At 58.8% G+C, this 20,830-nt stretch overlaps 1 protein-coding gene, 1 long non-coding RNA gene and 1 other non-coding gene across 4 annotated transcripts in view; 2 read left to right on the top strand and 1 right to left on the bottom strand.

Annotated features, from left to right (window-relative positions):
- Positions 1-20,830, top strand: part of LOC146402146 (uncharacterized) — a 345,416-nt gene that overhangs the window by 216,562 nt on the left and 108,024 nt on the right. The window lies entirely within an intron of this gene.
- The window catches only part of JPH3 (junctophilin 3), a 91,360-nt gene that overhangs the window by 26,110 nt on the left and 44,420 nt on the right, over positions 1-20,830 (top strand). For both annotated transcript variants that reach the window (XM_013998131.3, XM_084959292.1), the window contains exon 2: positions 11,103-11,880. In XM_013998131.3, the coding sequence (XP_013853585.3) occupies positions 11,103-11,880 (778 nt within the window). The remainder of the gene's footprint in view (positions 1-11,102; positions 11,881-20,830) is intronic.
- Positions 788-922, bottom strand: LOC146402147 (small nucleolar RNA SNORA70). The gene has a single exon (XR_014808719.1). It is a non-coding gene; the product is annotated as a small nucleolar RNA SNORA70 (small nucleolar RNA).

Here is a 20,830-nt window from a genome sequence, read left to right as displayed (position 1 = left end):
AGAGTCTGCATGGTGGCCTTCACCGGTGACCTGATCCACTTTATCCCCAGAAGTTCTCCCTCTCCTGCCTGGGCAGGAATCCTAGCTGCCAGCACCTGAGTGGTCGGGGTCGGAGGGTGTCGCGGATAAGCGGGCAGGGTCTCAGAATGAGGACTTCTGCTAATAGTCCCGAGTCTGGTCCCACGCCTCCCCCTCACCCTCATCACCTGCCTGGTATCCCCGGGGGCGTGGTTTTCTGGTTTGTTTTTCCTGTGTCATGCATGAGGGGAGATGTCTTTTTAATTCATTGTTGATATGTTCTCCCCCCTGACTTTCTGTCTTTTCTCTGGGTTTCTTCTTCCACTTTTAGTTCTTTTTTTTTTTTTTTTTTTGACAGCAAAGTAGGATGTACTGGTGAGCATTAAGGAAGGGCAGTGCTGCCAAGGCTCTCATGACTGCAGGGCCCGCCATTTGTCCAGGGGGCCGCGATTAGGGGTGTATTTGACCCCACAGCCATCCGGGATAAGCCGCTTTTCTGCCACCGTGTTTTCAAATTCACCTGCGTTGAACTGAGGAAATCCCCACTTCTTAGAGATGCGGGTCTTCTGGCGGCCGGGGAACTTGAACCTGGCCCTGCGCGGGGCCTCAATCACCTGCTCCTTGGTCTGCAGCTTGGTGCGGATGGACATGATGACGTGGCCAGTGTGGACGCGGGCCACCGTGCCCTGGGCGTTCCAAAGGCACCACGCATGCCTGTCTGGAGCCCGGACTGGGGACAGCATGCCGGTCATGAATGTCCACTGAAGAGGGCTGTCCTCAAGGCCCCTTAGGGCAGCCTATACCGGCAGCAGGCTGCACACACTACCGAGGAGGCTGCTGTTTGCAGCCATCGCACACCGGGCCCCCACGGGGAAGAGAGCACGGTCGGCTTAATTGGCTGCAAACCACTTTCAGTTCTTATTTATGTGGTTCGGTCGCCTGGCAAGAGACCTGGCTGAACCCCATTATTGGCTGGCCAGGGTGGCCATGCAGGGTATTGCAGGTGGGGGAGAAGCCAGCAGAGAGTGATGCTCTTGCAGCCCTGGAGGCTCTCTCCTTGGCTTGTGGACGGCTGCCCTCACTGCGTCTGTGCGTGGCTGTCCCTCTGTGAGCCTACCCCGGTGTCACTTCCTGTCACAGAAACAGCAGTTACGTTGGGTTAAGGCCCACCCTGAGGGGCTTATTACTATTATTTTTTTAATGCTTGCACCTGCAGCACATGGGAGTTTCTGGGCTGGGGACTGAACCTGCACCTCCGCAGCTACCCAAGCTGCTGCAGTCTGGTTCTTAACCCCCGGCACCACAGCGGGAACTCCTCACTTTTTGATTGCAATAAATAAAATGCACAGAACATAAAACTTAGCATCTTAACTATTTTTGAGCACATAGTTCACTGGTGTTAAATACATTTATCGTGTTGTGCAACCACCACCACCTTCCATCTCCAGAAACTGTTTCATCTTGTAAAATGAAACCTCTCTACACCCATTAAACGATAACCCCCACCCCCCACCCTCTGGCACCACAGCCGTTAGACTTTCTGTCTCTAAGCCTTTCATATAAGTAGACTCATGTAGTGTCTGTCTTTTGCTGCCTGACTCGTCTCACTTAGCCTAATGTCCTCAGGCTTCACCCAGGCTGTAGCAGGTGTCCCAACCTCCTCCCTTTTTGAGGCTGAGTCATGCTCCATTAGCTGGATGGACCACGTTTCGCTACTCTCTTTGTCTGCTGACGGACGCTTGGGCTGCTTCCAGGTCTTGGCTCTGGTGAGCGACGCTGCTGTGAACATGGGTGCGCAGGTGTCAACTTGAGACCCTGCTTTCCGATCGTGTGGCTGCAGGCCCAGGAGTGGAACTGTGGCATCATGCGCTGGGTCTATGGTCAACGTTGTGAAGAGCCGCCGAGCTGTTGTCCACAGTGGCCACATGGTTTCACGTTCCCACCGGCACTTGCTCCTCTGTGTGGGAGGTTTTCTGATGTTCATCCGTAGGGAGCGAGGTGGTACCCGGGGTGGTCTTGAGGTGCGTCTCCTGAGTGATGGGTGTTGAGCATCCTTTCGTGTGCCTGTCTCCCAGGGGCCCATTTTAACTTTCTCATCTCTTTAAAGACCCTGTGTCCAGGAGTTCCCGTCGTGGCGCAGTGGTTAACGAATCCGACTAGGAACCGTGAGGTTGCGGGTTCGATCCCTGGCCTTGCTCAGTGGGTTAAAGGATCCGGCGTTGCCGTGAGCTGTGGTGTGGGTTGCAGACGCGGCTCGATCCCGCATTGCTGTGGCTCTGGCGTAGGCCAGCGGCTCCAGCTCCGATTTGACCCCTAGCCTGGGAACCTCCATATGCCACGGGAGCGGCCTAAGAAATGGCAAAAAGACAAAAAACAAAACAAAACAAAACAAAAAAAACCAAAACCCTGTGTCCAGATAGGCTTCCATTCTGTAGTATTGGGGGTGAGATCTCAGCCTACGGAGTTGGGGGAACGCAGTTCCTTCCATAGCATTCTGGGAGCTGTACCATAACCACTCGCTGCCCAGTGACAACACTTTTTCTCCCTCTTTTGTGACTACCCCGTGGCATATGGAGTTCCTGGGCCAGGGCTCAGCTCTGAGCTGCAGTCCTGACCTAGAGTGTGGCTGTGGCAACGCCAGGTTCTTAACCCACTGTGCTGGCCAGGGATCAAACCTGCGTCCTAGCACTCCCAAGATGCCGCCGGTTCTGTGGCACCACAGTAGAAACTCCTAATCACTTTTTTTTTTTTGTCTTTTGTCCTTTTTAGAGCCACATCCATGGCACATGGAGGTTCCCAGGCCACAGCAGCACAGTAACGCGGGATCCTTATCCCGCTGAGCGAGGCCAGGGATGGAACGCACAACCTCATGGTTCCTAGCCGGATTCGTTTCCACTGCGCCGCGACGGGAGCTCCTCCCAGTCCCTTTTGAATGATGCCGTCTGACGGCACCGAGGAGATGGCCACTCTTACGTAGTCTTCTCTGAGGACAGTTTATCCAAAGTATCTTGGGAAAATCTTCCTTTTGACCCAGCGGTTTTACTCTAGGAAGTGGTCATAAGTACAACTTCACATTGTGAACAAAGATTAGCTATAAACAAATGAGGACTCAAAAGAGGAAAAAAAAAGAGTTCCCGTCATGGCTCAGTGGAAACGAATTGCCGTGAGCTGTGGTGTAGGTCGCAGCTGCCGCTCGGATCCCGCGTTGCTGTGGCTGGGGCGCAGGCCGGCAGCTGCCGCTCCGATTCGACCCCTAGCCTGGGAACCTCCGTATGCCGCAGGCGCAGCCCTAAGAAGACAGAAAAAAAAAATGAGGACTGGTTATTCTTTTGTTTCTGTGGAACTTTCATGCGTTGCGATGGTTGCAGCCATTATTAGTGATGTAGAAAGAGGTGCAGGCTACCTTGTGAGGGACGGTTCTAGAACATAGCCCTGCCACCTGTGCTGGGATGCTGCCGCCCTGGCTCTGCTGCTCGTGGGCTGGGTGACTTTGGACTCGTTTCTTCACCTCCTGGTCTTCTTCCCCACGTCCCTGACACCTGGGCACGCCGACAGGAAGAGCCACCTGAGGGCTGTGACACGTACACCTCATCTGGCGCTCTCGCTGTCCTGACCCTGAAGGTCAGAGCTGGGTCCCAGGAATGTGGTTTCTTCTTTGTGTACGTGTACGCTCGCGTGTGTTTGCACGCACGCACACACACACATGCATACACATGTGCGCACAGGCATGCACACGCACACACACACGCATGCACATGCACACGCGCACACACACACACACACACAGGCATGCACGTGCACACAGAGCAGGTGACCGACTTGTCATCTTTGGGCACGTTTGGGCCGCACCTGTTACCTCCCTGGCTGTTTCAGAGTCCCGCGCAGCTTGGGGATTCTGGGGCCATGTCCTGTGCTGTGAAGTTGCATTTAACTCTGGATGAAGTGTGTATGTGGCCATGCGTTTGCCGAAACACTGGGAAAGCCACTTCCTGGCTAAATCTTGAAGCGAGAGGAGTGGGGCATGGCTTGGTACCCTCACTCTGGTCACATGGCCGCAGGGATGGGGGCCCTCTGTGTGTCACCCCTTCCCATGCCAGGCATGAAGGCTGCTGCAGGTGAGGCAGGAGGGCAGGGCCCGGGCTTCTGTCCACCTGTGCGAAAGAGCCTGGAGCCTTGCTGGTGCCACCTGTGGGGAGACTGTGCCACGGGCTCTCATGCCAGGTCTGCCCGGCACCAGCACCCAGATGCTGCAAGGTGCCTGGGTGCTCAAGAGACAGGGCCCTGAGGACAGGGGACTGCTCTGGGGCATCGGGTGAAACCTGCTCAGAGCAGTCAGGTGACTATTAGGTGTAAGAAGGCAGGAGAGGCTTTCGGGAGCCAGGCACCCGGGAGTGGCCCCTGGTCCTTACTCGGAGGGAAGAGGCCCAGCCACTTCTCTCAGCAGCTCCTGCTGGTTTCCTTCTGTGTCTTCAGCAGGCAGTGGTCATGTGAGTGCCACTCCCTCTTGCTAGGAGGCCACCATGTCACCTTGTTGGGGTCCCACAGGGTGAGATGGTACTGGCCCAGGGGAGGGTCTCACCAGGGTCCCATCAGCTGTGCCCACAGGAGGGGATGGGCCCAGGAGGCAGGCCAGGTGACGTCAGCCCAGCAAGTGGCAGGTTTCTGGACAGGAAAGCAGGCTTGACACCTGGGCACCGTGTGGGGCCTACTGGGGGAAGGGGGCCGGCTCAGTTGCCTCTAGACCTGAGACCCTGCACGCAGGCTAGGGAGTCCACCCAGGCCCTCGTCCGTGAAGCCCAGCCGGCCCCCTGGTGGGACCCTTTCCTGCCACTCCTGTCACGTGCCATGGATGAGTGTACCTCCCAGGGTAGGGCTGTGGCTGAACCGTGTCTGCACTGGGCTCCGTGCCACTCAGGGGGAAGCTGCCCCCCTCCCATCCCATCCAGGGCTGATTCTTGGTGTCCTTGGAGGCTGTCCCCGCTGACTGGCCTGACCTGGTCGTCTGCTGGGCATGTGGCAGAGGCTGGTCCCCTGGGCTCTGTGATGAACACTCTGGAAGGTCGGCAGCGGGTGGGGGCTTCAGAGGAGGAAAATAAAAGACTGGGAGACACACGGGGCCCTAGGAAGCAGGTGTCACTTGGCGAGAGCAGTGTCCACATCGCCCGAGCTGCCAGCAGCGGGGTTGAGGCCAGGTGGGGCCGGCTGAGCGGCATGGGTCGGCGTCAGCTTTCCGAGGTGGACTGTGCCTGCGCCTGGAGCAGTGGTCTCGGGACCTCAGAGCGGGTCCCCAAGCACAGGGTTGGCCTCGCCTGGAGCCCGTTAGGAAAATGGAGGCTCGGGCCACGCGCACCTGGCTGGGGCAGGAGCTCGGGATGCCGACGTACCCTGTGACAGGGCCACTGCCGCTGCCTGAGCGTGTGGCCCGCTGCCGGCTCCACCTCCTTGCGCATCTTCCCTGCGAGCCCGGGTCTCTCCAGCTGGCATCTCAGAGCCACATCAGGCAGGTGTGTTTCCTCACCTGAGGTCCTGTCGGTCGCCTGGACTGAGTTCTGGGGAGTGGGGACAGAGGGACTGTCCCTCACCTTCATTGCATTGGGCAGCAAAGGTGGCGGGGTCCAGGGGAGGGTCCTCTGGGGGCGACCCTGCCCTCTTGAGGTTAGGAAGAAGCAGGGGGGGTTCCCGTCGTGGCGCAGCGGAAATGAATCTGACAAGGAACCATGAGGTTGCGGGTTCGATCCCTGGCCTCGCTCAGTGGGTTAAGGATCCAGCGTTGCCATGAGCTGTGGTGTAGGTCACAGACGCGGCTCGGTTCTGGTGTTGCTGTGGCTGTGGTGTAGGCCGGCAGCTACAGCTCCGATTCGACCCCTAGCCTGGGAATCTCCACATGCTTCAGATGCAGCCCTAAAAAGCAAAAAAAAAAAAAAAAAAAAAAAAAAAGAAGCAGGTGTGCTCCCTCCATGATCCACCTGCATCGGGGTGTCTCCCTGGGAGGGGCAGCCCCAGCTGCAGGCCCGGATCTGGGTGCAGGTGTAGACAGGAAGTTACCCCTGTCCCTGGGGGCCGCACAGCAAGGCGGCACCTCTTGGGGCCCCGCGTGGTCTGCCCTTTGCTGGGCTGGCTTCTCTCTTCCCACAAACAAGCTGCTTGGGGTGTAAAACAAAATAGTGCATTTGGGGTTTTGCAAATAACCAGCCAGATTCAATTGAACGGCCGTGGAGAATCAGGGCCTTGAATTCAGCCCTTTGCTGCCTCCAAACAGGAAGGAAAGGGACGGTGGCCCAGTGGAGGCTGGCCTGGAGCCTCCCTTTGGGAGTGGCCGTCTCCCCGCCAAGGGCCCGCCTTCCTTCTCTTGATCTGTACCAGCCCTTTGCTGTTGAGTGATGGGTCCAGCCACCCAGGCAGAGCCGACTCGGGGATCGACTCCGCAATAGCGAAACGCACTTTAAAAAAGTAAAAGGGGGAGTTTCCGTTGTGGCGCAGCGGAAATGAATCTGACTAGGAGCCATGAGGATGTAGGTTGGATCCCTGGCTGCACTCAGTGGGTTAAGGATCTGACATTGCTGTGGCTGTGTTGTAGGTTCAGATGCGGCTCAGGTCTGGCATTGCCGTGGCTGTGGTGTGAGCTGGCAGCTGCAGCTCCGATTAGACCCCTAACCTGGAAACTTCCATGTGCCGCAAGTGCAGCCCTAAGTAGGCAAAAGATTTTTAAAAACGGGAGTTCCCACTGTGGCTCAGAGGATTAGGAACCCTATTAGTGTTCATGAGGATACAGGTTTCATCCCTGCCCATGCTCAGTGGGTTAAGGATGTGGCATTGTGTGCTGCAGTTAGGTTGCAGATGCGGTTTAGCCTCTGCGTTGCTATGGCTGTGGTGTAGGCCGGCAGCTGCAGCTCCAGTTCCTACCCCTGGGAACTTCCGTGTGCTGCAGGTGCGGCCCTAAACAAACAAACCCAGTGAGCGTATCAGTGGGACGGCGCACACTGCACCTCTGTCTACCTCCGGGCAGTCTTCAACGCCCCACAGGAAGCCCGAGCCCCTCAGCCAGCACTCCATTCCCTCCCCCGACCCTGGGCGACCGTCCACCTGCTGTCTGTCTCCATGGATCTGTCTGTCGAGTCCACCTGCTGTCTGCCTCTGTGGCTCTGTCCGTCGAGTCCACCTGCTTGGTCTCCGTGGCTCTGTCCGCCGAGTCCACCTGCTGTCTGTCTCCGTTGGTCTGTCCGTCAAGTCCACCTGCTCTGCCTCCATGGCTCTGTCCGCCGAATCCACCTGCTCTGTCTCCGTGGCTCTGTCCGTCAAGTCCACCTGCTCTGTTTCCGTGTCTGTCCGTCGAGTCCACCTGCTCGGTCTCCGTGGCTCTGTCCGTTGAGTCCACCTGCTGTCTGTCTCCATGGGTCTGTCCATCGAGTCCACCTGCTCTGCCTCCGTTGGTCTGACTGTCGAATCCACCTGCTCTGTCTCCGTGGGTCTGTCCGTCGAATCCACCTGCTGTGTCTCCGTGGGTCTGTCCGTCGAATCCACCTGCTCTGTCTCCGTGGGTCTGTCCGCCGAGTCCACCTGCTGTCTGTCTCCGTTGGTCTGTCCGTCGAGTCCACCTGCTCTGCCTCCGTGGCTCTGTCCGCCGAATCCACCTGCTCTGTCTCCGTGGCTCTGTCCGTCAAGTCCACCTGCTCTGTTTCCGTATCTGTCCGTCGAGTCCACCTGCTCGGTCTCCGTGGCTCTGTCCGTTGAGTCCACCTGCTCTGCCTCCGTTGGTCTGTCTGTCGAATCCACCTGCTCTGTCTCCGTGGGTCTGTCCGTCGAATCCACCTGCTCTGTCTCCGTGGGTCTGTCCGTCGAATCCACCTGCTCTGTCTCCGTGGGTCTGTCCGCCGAGTCCACCTGCTGTCTGTCTCCGTTGGTCTGTCCGTCGAGTCCACCTGCTCTGCCTCCATGGCTCTGTCCGCCGAATCCACCTGCTCTGTCTCCGTGGCTCTGTCCGTCAAGTCCACCTGCTCTGTTTCCGTGTCTGTCCGTCGAGTCCACCTGCTCAGTCTCCGTGGCTCTGTCCGTTGAGTCCACCTGCTGTCTGTCTCCATGGGTCTGTCCATCGAGTCCACCTGCTCTGCCTCCGTTGGTCTGTCTGTCGAATCCACCTGCTCTGTCTCCGTGGGTCTGTCCGCCGAATCCACCTGCTCTGTCTCCGTGGGTCTGTCCGCCGAGTCCACCTGCTGTCTGTCTCCGTGAGTCAGTCCGTCGAGTCCACCTGCTCTGCCTCCGTGGCTCTGTCCGCCGAATCCACCTGCTCTGTCTCCGTGGCTCTGTCCGTCAAGTCCACCTGCTCTGTTTCCGTGTCTGTCCGTCGAGTCCACCTGCTCGGTCTCCGTGGCTCTGTCCGTTGAGTCCACCTGCTGTCTGTCTCCATGGGTCTGTCCATCGAGTCCACCTGCTCTGCCTCCGTTGGTCTGTCTGTCGAATCCACCTGCTCTGCCTCCGTGGGTCTGTCTGTCGAATCCACCTGCTCTGTCTCCGTGGGTCTGTCCGTCGAATCCACCTGCTCTGTCTCCGTGGGTCTGTCCGCCGAGTCCACCTGCTGTCTGTCTCCGTTGGTCTGTCCGTCGAGTCCACCTGCTCTGCCTCCATGGCTCTGTCCGCCGAATCCACCTGCTCTGTCTCCGTGGCTCTGTCCGTCAAGTCCACCTGCTCTGTTTCCGTGTCTGTCCGTCGAGTCCACCTGCTCGGTCTCCGTGGCTCTGTCGAGTCCACCTGCTCTGTCTCCGTGGGTCTGTCCGCCGAGTCCACCTGCTGTCTGTCTCCGTGGGTCTGTCTGTCGAGTCCACCTGCTGTCTGCCTCTGTGGCTCTGTCCGTCGAGTCCACCTGCTCGGTCTCCGTGGCTCTGTCCGTTGAGTCCACCTGCTGTCTGTCTCCATGGGTCTGTCCGTCGAGTCCACCTGCTCGGTCTCCGTGGCTCTGTCCGTTGAGTCCACCTGCTGTCTGTCTCCATGGGTCTGTCCGTCGAGTCCACCTGCTCTGCCTCCGTTGGTCTGTCCGTCGAATCCACCTGCTCTGTCTCCGTGGGTCTGTCCGCCGAATCCACCTGCTCTGTCTCCGTGGGTCTGTCCGCCGAGTCCACCTGCTGTCTGTCTCCGTGAGTCTGTCCGTCGAGTCCACCTGCTCTGCCTCCGTGGCTCTGTCCGCCGAATCCACCTGCTCTGTCTCCGTGGCTCTGTCCGTCAAGTCCACCTGCTCTGTTTCCGTGTCTGTCCGTCGAGTCCACCTGCTCTGTCTCCATTGGTCTGTCCGTCGAATCCACCTGCTCTATCCCTGTGGGTCTGTCCGTCGAGTCCACCTGCTGTCTGTCTCCATGGGTCTGTCCACCGAGTCCACCTGCTCTGTCTCCGTGGCTCTGTCCATCGAGGACATAGAACAACGTGTTGTAAAGTGAAGCCTGGGTGTGCAGCCCCTTCCCTTCACCTTGTCTGGACGCGCAGCCTGAGCGCAGCTGGGACCCTCTCCGGCCTCGGGCAGCCCATCCAGGGACCGGGGATCATGGGATTGCGGGATCACGTGCAGGGTGTTGCCTCTCTCCACTGATGTGGAAGCAGCCTCAGGGGTGTCCGTCGTCCTGGTCGCTTGACTCTGCAGGGGCATGGTTGTGTGGCTTGGGGAAGGCCAGGGCTTGGGAGCTCAGAGGGCAGGCAGGAGGGTAAGGGCACCCCTGGGCCCTTGCTCTGCCTGCTTCACTGCTCAGAAAACTCTGTTTTTGTCTCTGTTTGTATGTTTATGTGACAGTGTCCATTCTGGAAGGTGGGACTAGCCCTCCAGCCTGTAGGTCCTGCTTCCGACACCTCGCCTTGGTCTGGGGAGCTGGTTTCTTCAGGGCAGCCCGCCCTCTCAGGTGCCACGTGTGGCTCCCAGCCTGGCCACACCGGGTTGCCCGGGGGCACAGAATCGCCACCACCTTTCCCCTGTCACTCTGTGACTGTACCCTGCCTGCAGCCAGGCTGGCTGCCTCTGGGAGGGGGTGCGGGGAGCACAAGGTGTGTAGCCTCCTGCAGGGGTGGTGCTCGCCGCCCAGCATGGACAGCTGCGGCCTGAGGCGCGGAAAGCTCTGGTTGGGTGGCCACCGTGCTGAGTGTCATTTAATCTGCACAACCCCCTAGGGCGAGAGCAACTTAGAGGCGTTTTACTAAAGTCGCACAGCCAGTACGTAGAGCAAGCATACAAGCCCAGTTCCGGTGGTTTTTTTTTAAGGTTTTTTATGGTATAATACACAGAGAAAATAAAACTTGCCCTTCTAACCACTTGTAAGTTGATTGGCATTGGTCACCTTCGCAGTGTCATACAGCCGTCACCTCTGTTGTCAAGGCCCTTCTGTCACCCAGACGGAAAGCCTGTGTGTGAGGCCGTCGTTGCTGCTTCCCCTCCCGAGCCCCTCCCTCTGCCCTCCTCTCGGTCTCCGAGTCTGACTCGAGCGATACCTGGGTGTTTTTGTGACTGGTTTGTTGCACTTAGCCTGCTCCTCGAGGTTCATCCATGCTGCAACATCTTGCAGGATTTCCTTCCTTCTGGAGGCTGAACGGTGAATGAATGACTGCTGGGCACATGCGTGTATCAGCCTCTGTGTGAGCTCCCACTTTTGATCCTTTAGGAGATAATAGGACTTTAATGCCTTAAGGTGTCCCTGCCGAGAGGCCTTCTCTACTCTTCTTGGATGCCTCCAGTGATGGGGAACTCAGCACCTTCCAAGGCAGCCTCATCGGTATCCAGTTTGTAGCCTGGATCTGGGTCCCTATAGCTGCGCCTCGAGGGCCCCATGATCCCCTGGTAGCACCCAGGGTGTGTTTCCTCCTTGCCCACGCCGCTCCCTGTCTCCCAGGGCTGGGCCTTCTGCCTGGGGACCCCTCCCCTCCCCCTCCCCCACCTCTAAAGGAGAAAACAGGTCTCGGCCTCAGGAAGCAGGAGGGGAGGGTCTGAAAAAGGACATCAGTGATAGAAATCCTGAACCCCCCGCCGTCTGACGGTGGGTCTGGCTCCGCGTGCACCTCGCCGCATCACCCAGGCCGGGGCGCACTGTGGCTCACCCTCTGCTCTGTCTCTGCAGGCACCTACCAGGGCCAGTGGGTCGGCGGCATGCGCCAGGGCTACGGCGTTCGGCAGAGTGTCCCCTACGGCATGGCGGCGGTCATCCGCTCGCCCCTGAGGACCTCCATCAACTCCCTGCGCAGCGAGCACACCAACGGCGCTGCGCTGCACCCCGACGCCGCCCCGGCCGTGGCGGGCAGCCCGGCGGTGTCGCGGGGGGGCTTCGTGCTCGTGGCGCACAGCGACTCCGAGATCCTCAAGAGCAAGAAGAAGGGGCTGTTCCGGCGCTCGCTGCTGAGCGGGCTGAAGCTGCGCAAGTCCGAGTCCAAGAGCAGCCTGGCGAGCCAGCGTAGCAAGCAGAGCTCCTTCCGCAGCGAGGCCGGCATGAGCACGGTCAGCTCCACGGCCAGCGACATCCACTCCACCATCAGCCTGGGCGAGGGCGAGGCCGAGCTGTCCGTCATCGAGGACGACATCGACGCCACCACCACCGAGACCTACGTGGGAGAGTGGAAGAGTGACAAGCGCTCGGGCTTCGGCGTCAGCCAGCGCTCCGACGGGCTCAAGTACGAGGGGGAGTGGGCCGGCAACCGGCGGCACGGCTACGGCTGCATGACCTTCCCCGACGGCACCAAGGAGGAGGGCAAGTACAAGCAGAACATCCTCGTGAGCGGCAAGCGCAAGAACCTCATCCCGCTGCGCGCCAGCAAGATCCGCGAGAAGGTGGACCGGGCCGTGGAGGCGGCCGAGCGGGCGGCCACCATCGCCAAGCAGAAGGCGGAGATCGCGGCCTCCAGGTAGGGAGGTGGCGGGGTGGAGGGGTGGTCCTGGGCTCACGGGGCCTGGCCTGGTTGGTCGTGCTGCCCTGTATGAGGCTTACACTGGTGTTTCTCAAACTGTGCCCTGCGGAACCCCAGGGTTCCTCCGAGGTTCTGCCACAGAGCAAGAAAGTGATGGATCTGGAGTTTCTGGGTCTTGTAACCTCCCTTCCTCTTTTTTTTTTTTTCTTTCTTTTTGCCTGTTTTATATGCTGGTGTTTAACATAAAACATTGCTGTCCAAAGACGGTGGGCCATTCTGCTCGTAAGATGCATGGGACAGCTGCCGGCTATGAGACTGCTGTGCTGCCCCCGTGGCCGCAGGTCCAGGTGGCGTGGAGTGCCCAGGGCTGCAGGGATGTGGGGGACCGTGGAAGCTGTCCCAACCACCCCAGCCTGAGGCCCAGGTTCTCCATGGGCCCTGGAGAGGGTGGGACAGACCGGCTGGAGCGCTGGCCCAGGGCTCGCTCGTGACTTGGTGCTGTCGGCCAACAGTCGTCCTGATGGCATGAGGCTTACTGCGTCGGGGGCTCAGCGGGGCCTCCGGGCCCTAAGCAGTGGGTCCAGAGTGGACCGCTGGTGGGCACCATGTTGGGTTTTAAGGTGCCTTTGGTGTTGGTGCCAAGGTCGGGGCTTCAGAACTGGAGGAGGGAGCCCAGGCTCTGGCTGCCTGGGAGCCGCAGAGGTAAGTGTGTGAACCCAGGTCTGTCCCGCGAGGCTCTGGGCAGCAGGAAGAGCCTGCTGCAGGTTGGAGAAAGCTGCTCTGTTAAAAGCCAGAGCCCTGGCTCTGCCCTGGGAGGTGTGGGGCCTGGGGCGGGAGGTGAGGCTGCCTCATCCGCCTCAGGCTGCTCAGGTAGGGGGTGTCCGGGAGGACAGATCCTGAGCCTTTCTGGATGGTTCTGTGTGCCGGCAGGGGCAGGCCTGGAGTTACTCTTCAGTTAATGGCTCAGGCCGTCCCAGCCTTGTTGCCAGTAAAACTTCAGCCCATTTGGTTCTGGTTCTAGTGGCCTTTGATCCACACTGACAGCGAAAAAGTGGCTCTGGTTTGTTGGCAGGGTCGGCCCCTCATGTCTGGGGTCTTGGGGGGAGAGAAGCCCATTCCAAGAAGCTGCGCCAGAAGAGGGGTCACTGCCTCGTGCGTGGGGTCCCGCCCTGCTCTGTTCACCCTCGAGGGTTCGGGTCCAGCCCTGCTCTGTTCACCCCAAGGGGTTCGGGACCCTGGAACGGGAAGGCAGGCAGCAGCACTGGGGCCGGTCTCGCGTCCGCCAGCGACCCGGTCTGGCCTTGGGCGCGGTTCCTTCCTTCCTGTGGCTCATCTGTTACCTTTCGTGTGGTTTGGTTTTCTCTCTGTCCTCCGTGGACAGGAGGCAGTTGACACGGCAGGAGGACGGTGTCCTCAGAGATGAGGCTGCTGGCAAGGCAGAAGCATGGGGCCCTGGAATTGCCTTCGCCATTAAGTCTGATAACTGGGCAAGCTCCCTGGTCCTGGGATATGGGACACCGGGCAGTTTTGTGACACATCTGCAGAAACGGGGGTACCGGTCTCCATGAAGGAAGTGGGGTGGGTGGGGCCCCACCCGGGGCAGGTGTCCGGGCTGTCACCTGTGAGTCAGGAGCCGTGGCGCCTGCCTCTCTGCCGAGAAGCCTGGGAGCTTCGGTGGCCTTGGCTCCGTGTGCTGAGGGCTGGCTCACTGAGATGTCTGGCTTGGCTCTGTCGGTGCTGAGCAGCCCGGGGAAGCTGCCTACCCTCTCTGGGCCAGGTTCCCTGTGGAAGGAGGGGATGGAGCTGGGATGGAGCAGCATACAAGGCCCTCAGCTTATTGGAGCCTGATGTGAGCCTGTCCCCCTCCCCGGCGTCCCCTGAGCCTGGCCGCCCCTCCGCTCCCCGCTGGCCTGGCAAGGGGTGGGTATGCGCGCGCGCGTCCGCGTGGTCCCAGCCTCGCCACCTCCTGGTGCCCGGGGATGAGGACAAGCCTTCCTTCCGCTTCTGCCTTTTCTCAATGGGCTTAGAATTGGAAGAAGGCGGAGGAGCAGAGGCGGCCGTCCTGGAGAGCGAAGCCAGCAGATGAAGGCAGGTCAGCGTCCCGGGAGCCCCGAGGCCCACCCTCCACTGGAGCGTGAAAGTGGCTGCGGCAGCCACGTGGAGCTGTGGGTGCCTGGCCCCGGGCGGGCCCCGTCACTGTCACAGCCAAGACCCGCCGGGCCTCACGGCACCCCGGACCCTCCCTTGGGGGGTCGGCTGCTGTGAGGAGAGGGACATGGGCTCTCCTGTGGTCACCTCTGTTTCGGGGTCACCTCTCAGGGCTGGGGCCTGACGACACCACTCGGGGGGAGCTGGAGCTCCTGTCAGGGCAGGGATGCAGGCTGTTCTCAGCATCTCTGCCCCCCCCCCCGACACTGTGTGTTGGGGTCATGTTGGGGCAGGCGCGTTGGGCAGCCCACCCCAGAGAAGCTGAGTCCCTGGCCGGGGTCACCACCTGGCCTCAGAGCCCTTAAAAGCTCTCCAGGTGGTGCTCAGGTGCCCTCAGCACCCTCGGGAGGCGTGGAGGATGCAGGTGGCTGGGGCCCACCCTGGAGCTTCTGTCTCTGTGGGTCTGGGTGGGGCCTGAGAACCTGCCTTCCTGGGGATCCTGCGCTCCGGTGCCTCACAGGTCCCCAGGGAAAAGGAGATGAGTGCAGGCGAGCCTGAGCTCAAGGTGAAGGTGGTGGAGGTTCCCACCCCATCAGGGTCAAAAGCGGGGGCCGAGGGTCAGGGGAAGGTGGGCCAGGGAGGGCAGCCCAGGCCCGACGGAGTCAGAGGCACTGCTGTCCTTCCCCCGCGACTTGGTCTTGCTGGGTCTGCTTACCCCGCTGTAAGTACCTGTCACTAATGGGCTGCCATGGACCCCGTCCTGCCCTGTCACCCAGCAGCTGTCAGCCACAACCCAGTAGGAGGCATGGGGGCTCTTGGTGAACCTGTTCAAGCAGCCTGTATTCTGACGGCTGTGGACGGCGGTGGAGACATCCTGCCTTCACACGCTCGGACTCTCTGAGGCAGCCTTTCCCAGGGCGGTTGTCCCCGCCTGCTGCTTCTCCATCCCCGTCGCCCTCTCCCGTGGCAGACACGTCCAGTCCATCCCTGTGCTTCCTGCAGCCGGCTGGCCCAGAAGGTGGAACCTGACGGCTGGGATCTGCCAGTCACCAGAGGTCCTGGTTTTTCCAAGGACCAGCCTGCGGTCTGGTTGGGAATCAGAATATACACCTGTCACCTGCTAGAGATGAGAGGCACAGAGCATGTAGCCCAGAGGTTGTCACGCCTCTGTGTTGAGCCACAGAGCCCCCCGACACTCTCGTATCCCTCCAGCCCTAAACCAGATAGAGGCAAGGAGGCCCTGGAGGAAGGCAGGCTGGGACAGGACGAGGCTGGCTGTCTCCACTCCAAGGTGGCCCAGCACCCTGGCATCGACAGGCCCTGTCTGCAGAGGGCAGGGGTGGGAAGGGCTCTGGCCTGTGGGGACCCGGAATTCCCAGGACTCTTGCTCTGATGAGCTACGTGGGAGGCTGGTGGTGGTCCTGTGGCTGGGACCCCTCTCCTCCCCCGTGATGTGCCTCAAGGTAACGTTACTGGGAGCAGAGGTCAAGGGTTGCAAGGTGGTCACGTGAGTGGAGGGGGCTGTTGGACCGTCACGGCCACCTGGCGGGTTTAATGTGTTGTGCTCACAGCTGAGTCCCGCCCCGTCTCCGCGTCGACACATCTGCGCAGCAGCTGCTTTTGAATGAGTGAGCGAATCAATGACCCCTTAGACCCCATCTCCTTTTGTCGTGGGGGGCGGCGCCCAGGCCTTCCTTTGGTTCTGGGACCCTGGGGGCTGGGGGGGCGGTCACTGGGCCAGGCTCGCGAGGGCCAGGGGTGGTGCAACTCTGTTGTCCTTTTCCGGGAAGACCTCCAGTCCCCGCTTGCTCCTGGTGCCCGCAGGTTCTCAAGGGCACTAGGCGGAACCCCGGGGGCCCAGCAAGGCTGTGTCTTCTTGCAAAATTCATGGGGAAGAAATTCCAGTTGCTGTGGGTTTGGGCTATCTCGGGGCTGGGCCCATCCTCCCGGACGTGGGCCAGTCCTAATCCCAGCTGCTGGGTGGCCTCGGGGGTCCGCGGGCTCCATGGGGTGGTGGGGGTGGGCGGGGGGAGGTAAACCTTCTGGGTCCTGCGTGGGGCTGACACCAGATGTGTCAGTGGCACCCGCACAGCCCCCACACTGAGACCCAGCAGGGGACCGGTTCGCTCCTGAACCTGCCCCCACAGAGGGGAAGGGGCTAGAGAGTGGAGCAGGTGCCTGTGTCCCCACCCCCACTTCTTGGCCTGGCTCCCCTCTGGCCTTGAACCTGCAACCCAGAACTCGGAACCAACTGTGCTTCCTGGCAGTTGGTGAGCAGGGGGAGGGGGGAGGTGCAGGTGGGGGGCTGTGCTGTTCTGGGTCTCTCGCCCCCACCTGGGAAGCCCTGGGTGGGCAGGGGGTTGTGGGGGGCGTGGATGGGGCGCCATGGCAGAGCTTTGAGGCCACTGGGTCGTCATGGCGGTGGGCAGGGCTGTAGCCATAGGCCCACGTGCGGGCTGTCCGCTGACGCCCCCATCTTGTGATGCTTTGCTGAGTGAGCAGAACCGCGGCAGGTGGAGCCAGGAGGGACCTAGGCTGGCATTTAGGGGGAAGATGACAAGTTCTGGGCAAGTGGGCAGCCACTCCTTCCCCCCGCACCCATGATGGACCAGCTAACTGACGGTGCCCACAGATCCTCCTGCCAGGCAGACCGGCCCTTCTGAAGGACAGGGTCCCCCCCCGCCAGCCCGGTGGGAAGTAGGCACCACAGGCAGCAGGGCTGTGAACCAGGTCCCCTGTGCCAAGAGGGCAGCGCCCGGGTCTCAGAGCCACACAGGGCCAGACATCACAGTGGGGTGCTGCCTTCCGCTCTGCTCCTGCTCTCAGCCCATTCAGACCTGGACAAGGTTCTGGGGGCCCCAGTTGTGAATACGGGGGTGCTGGTAGGCTTTCTCAGAGTCCTCTCCTAACACAGCTTTGCCCAGGTCAGGAAGGATTCTGGGCTTCCAAATCCCCAGGCACCTTTCTTTTTTTGGTCCCGCCCACAGCATGCAGGAGTTCCGAGGGCCAGGGATCTGCCCTGTGCCGCAGCAGTGAAAACACTGCATCCTTAGCCACTAGGCCACCGGGGAACTCCCCCCACTCACTTGTTAATGCCCGGCCCTGAGTGGGCATCTGCCTGGGCCCCAGGGCAACCCGTTTCCCTTGTGTTTCCTGCTCTGTCTCCTCTTTTCCCGTGAGTTAAGGACATACACCAGGTCGCCCCTGAGGTGCAGGGGGACAGAGCACAAGCCCTCGCGTGGGCCCAGACTCGGAGGGTAGCTTGTCTGCCAGGAAAGCGCGTGGGACTCTCGGACTGGGGCATCTTTCCATCTTAAAGGAGTCAGATGTTTAAGGATCTGAAAGTGGGGGCAGTAGTGTATTATACACATCATTCCTTGTTGAAATGTGAAAGGAACCTATCCTTGTGAAAATACGAAGTAGTAAGGCAGCCAGTATAAGGTAACCACTAACCATGTCCCACGGTAGGCTGGCTCTCTCCTTGGAGGGAATTAGTTTTGTTTTTAAAATGTTTCTTGGAGTTCCCGTCGTAGCTCAGTGGTTAATGAATCCGACTAGGAACCATGAGGTTGCGGGTTCATCCCTGCCCTTGCTCAGTGGGTTAACGATCCAGCATTGCCGAGAGCTGTGGTGTAGGTCGCAGACGCGGCTCGGATCCAGCGTTACTGTGGCTCTGGCGTAGGCCAGTGGCTATAGCTCCGATTGGACTCCTAGCCTGGGAACCTCCATATGCCGCAGGGGCGGCCCAAGAAATAGCAAAAAGACAAAAATAATAATAATAATAAATAAAAAATAAAACAAAATGTTTCTCATTGTGGTTGGTTCGCAGTGTTCTGTCAGTGTCTGCTGTGCAGCAGAGCAACCCAGGTAGACATTTATATACACATTCTTGGCCTCACATTCTCCTCCATCATGTTTCATCGCACGTGATTGGGTATAATTCCTGGTGCTTATATCCTCATGGCTTATCCACTCCAAATGCAATCATTTGCATCTACTAACCCCAGACTCCCAGTCCATCCCACTCTGTTCCCCTCCTCGTTGGCAACCCCAAGTCTGTCCTCCAAGTCCATGAGTTTGTTTCTTTCCTGTGGAAAGGTTCGTTTGTGCCATATGTTAGACTCCACATATAAGTGATATCATGTGGTATTTGTCTTTATCCTTCTGACTGACTTCCCTCAGTATGAGAGTCTCTAGTTCCATCCATGTGGCTGCAAATGGCATTATTTGGCTCTTTTTGATGGCTGAGTAGTATTCCATTGTGTATATATACCACATCTTCTTAACCCATTCATCTGTCGATGGACATGTAGGTTGTTTCATGTCTTGGCCATTGTGAACAGTGCTGCCGTGAACATACGGGTACATGTGTCTTTTTCAAGGAAAGTCTTGTGCAGATATGTGCCCAGGGGCGGGAATGCTGGATCATGTAGTAGTTTTGTATTTGTTTTCTGAGGTACCTCCATACTGTTTTCCACAGTGGCTGTACCAATGTACTTCTCACCCGCAGTGCAGGAGGGCTCCCTTTTCTCCACACCCCCTCCAGCATTTGTTATTTGTTGACTTAGTAATGACAGCAGTTCTGACTGGGGTGAGGTGGTACCTCGTAGTTTGGCTTTGTATTTCTCTATTAATTAGTGGTGTTGAGCATTTTTTCATGTGCCTGTTGGCCATTTGCATGTCTTCTTTGGCGAGATGTCTGTTTAGGTTTTCTGCCCATTTTTTGATTGGGTTGTTTTTCGCTGTTGATTTGTGTGAGTTGTTTGTATATTTTGGAGATTGAGCCCTTGTCGGTTGCATCATTTGAAACTATTTTTCCCCATTCCATAGCTTATCTTTTTTTTTTCTTTTAATGGTTTCCTTCACTGTGCAAGTTTGTCAGTTTGATTAAGTCCCAGGGGTCTATTTTTGTTTTTATTTCTATTGCTTTGGGAAACTGACCTAAGAAAACATTTGTGCGGTTGATGTCAGCAAATGTTTGGCCGATGTTCTCTTCTAGGAGTTTGATGGTGTCTTGTCTTACGTTTACGTCTTTAAGCCATTTCGAGTTTGCTTTTGTGCGTGGTGTGAGGGTGTGTTCCAGTTTCACTGATTTACATGCAGCTGTCCAGTTTTTCCAGCACCACTTGCTGAAGAGATTGGCTTTTTCTCATTTTATATTCTTGCCTCCTTTGTCGAAGATGAATTGGCCGCAGGTGTCTGGGTTTATTTCTGGGTTCTCTCTTCTGTTCCATTGGTCTGTCTGTCTGTTTTGGTACCAGTACCACACTGTCTTGATGACTGTGGCTTTGTAATATTGTCTAAAGTCTGGGGAAGAATTAGTTTTTCCATCACATGTGCAGGTCAGTGGATCACATCGCTTCCGGGGACAGTGATGGAGTTGACCTGTGCCTTTGTTTTGTTCTTGTTTTTCTGTTCCCTTCATTTGCATCAAGGGCCTCTTTCCATTCAGGGTGTTATCTGTGTAGCTGCATCATACTCCGTGTCAAGGATGCACCACTGTGGTCCGACTCTCGCTCTATGAAGGAAAGCTTCCCATCTTTCATCTTACGAATGAGGCTGCAAAGACTGTTCCCCCCCCCCCCCCGAGGGCACAGGTCTCTGTCGCCACCATCTTTGGGGCAGACATGGCTGAGTGACATGTGCATTTCAAGTGTGTAACAGCTGCTGACCTGTTGGCGGGCAGAACCAGGTCCCCTTGGCTGGGGGGATGCGGGTTGCAGGAGGAGGTGGTGGGGTGGCCTTGAGTGGCTGCTGTGTCATCGAGGGCTTTCTCTGGGAGGTAGGCTGGTAACCGCCCCCAGAGCCACCCAGAACCTCATAATCCCTGGAACCTGTGGCTATGTGACCTTCCGTGGAGAAAGGGCCTTTGCAGATGTGATTGAGGTCAGGCTCTTGAGATGAGGGGATTACGCGGGATTGTCTGGGTGGGGGCGTCAGGAACACACAGGGTCCTGTTAGAGCAGGACGGGCGGTCCCAGGAGGGGCTGTGATGACGGAAGCGGAGGTCGGGGTGATGTGGCCACGAGCCAAGGAATGTGGTGCCTCCAGACGCTGCAAAAGAGGGAGAAACAGACTCGGGAGCCTCCGGAAGGAACCAGCCCTGTGACGCCTTGATTTCAGCCCGGTCGGCAGACTCCTCCTGGACTCTGACCCCAGAGCTTTAAGACGCTGATGTGTGGTGTGTGAAGCCGCTGACATGTGGTGCCTTTGCTGCAGTGGGGTAGGACCGTATGCAGCCCCGGTTCTGGCAGAGGGTGGCCTGTGTCACCTGGTGCCCCTCTAGTGCGGGCGTGCCCGTCCCCTTCTGTTCCCCACCAGGCCGTCTGCCCTGCAGCCAGGCTTCCAGGCCCTGCGGAGTTGGGCTCCGTGCAGGGTACATGTGGCTTCCTGCCTCCGGGGGAGGGCCGGCCACATGCCAGGCAAGGCCTTCTGGTGGGTGACAGCCATCTGTCCCGGCTCTGGCCTCCTAACATTAAAAAGCAAAGGAGCAGGAGGGACTGGGGGCTGGGGTCTGGGTCCTGGGAAAGGTCTGGCTTGGGGACCAGCCCGAGGGTCACTGGGGGTGAGAGGCTGCTGCCTCTGGGGACACACCTGCACAAATGCGGGCTCCATCCCGGGGGTCCAGGAACTCGTGACCTTGGGCCTATATCTGGCATCTCTAAGGTGCTTCTGGGGCCTGGCAGGTGTCTGCCTGGGGTGCCAGCTCCTGCCCACTCCTCTGTCAGCCCCGGTCCTCGCTCAGGGTCAGGGATTCAGCTGTCAGATGGGATTGGGATCCGCTCGCCTTGCTCCGTGC

The sequence above is a fragment of the Sus scrofa genome, chromosome 6, assembly GCF_054392235.1.
Source record: "Sus scrofa isolate SSC_HxYL_T2T_F1_AM1 chromosome 6, Sscrofa_HxYL_maternal_Yorkshire_Landrace_v2.0, whole genome shotgun sequence".
Lineage (NCBI taxonomy): Eukaryota > Metazoa > Chordata > Mammalia > Artiodactyla > Suidae > Sus > Sus scrofa.
The sequence above is the reverse complement of the archived record's forward strand: the minus strand, read 5'-3'. Positions and strand labels throughout refer to the sequence as shown.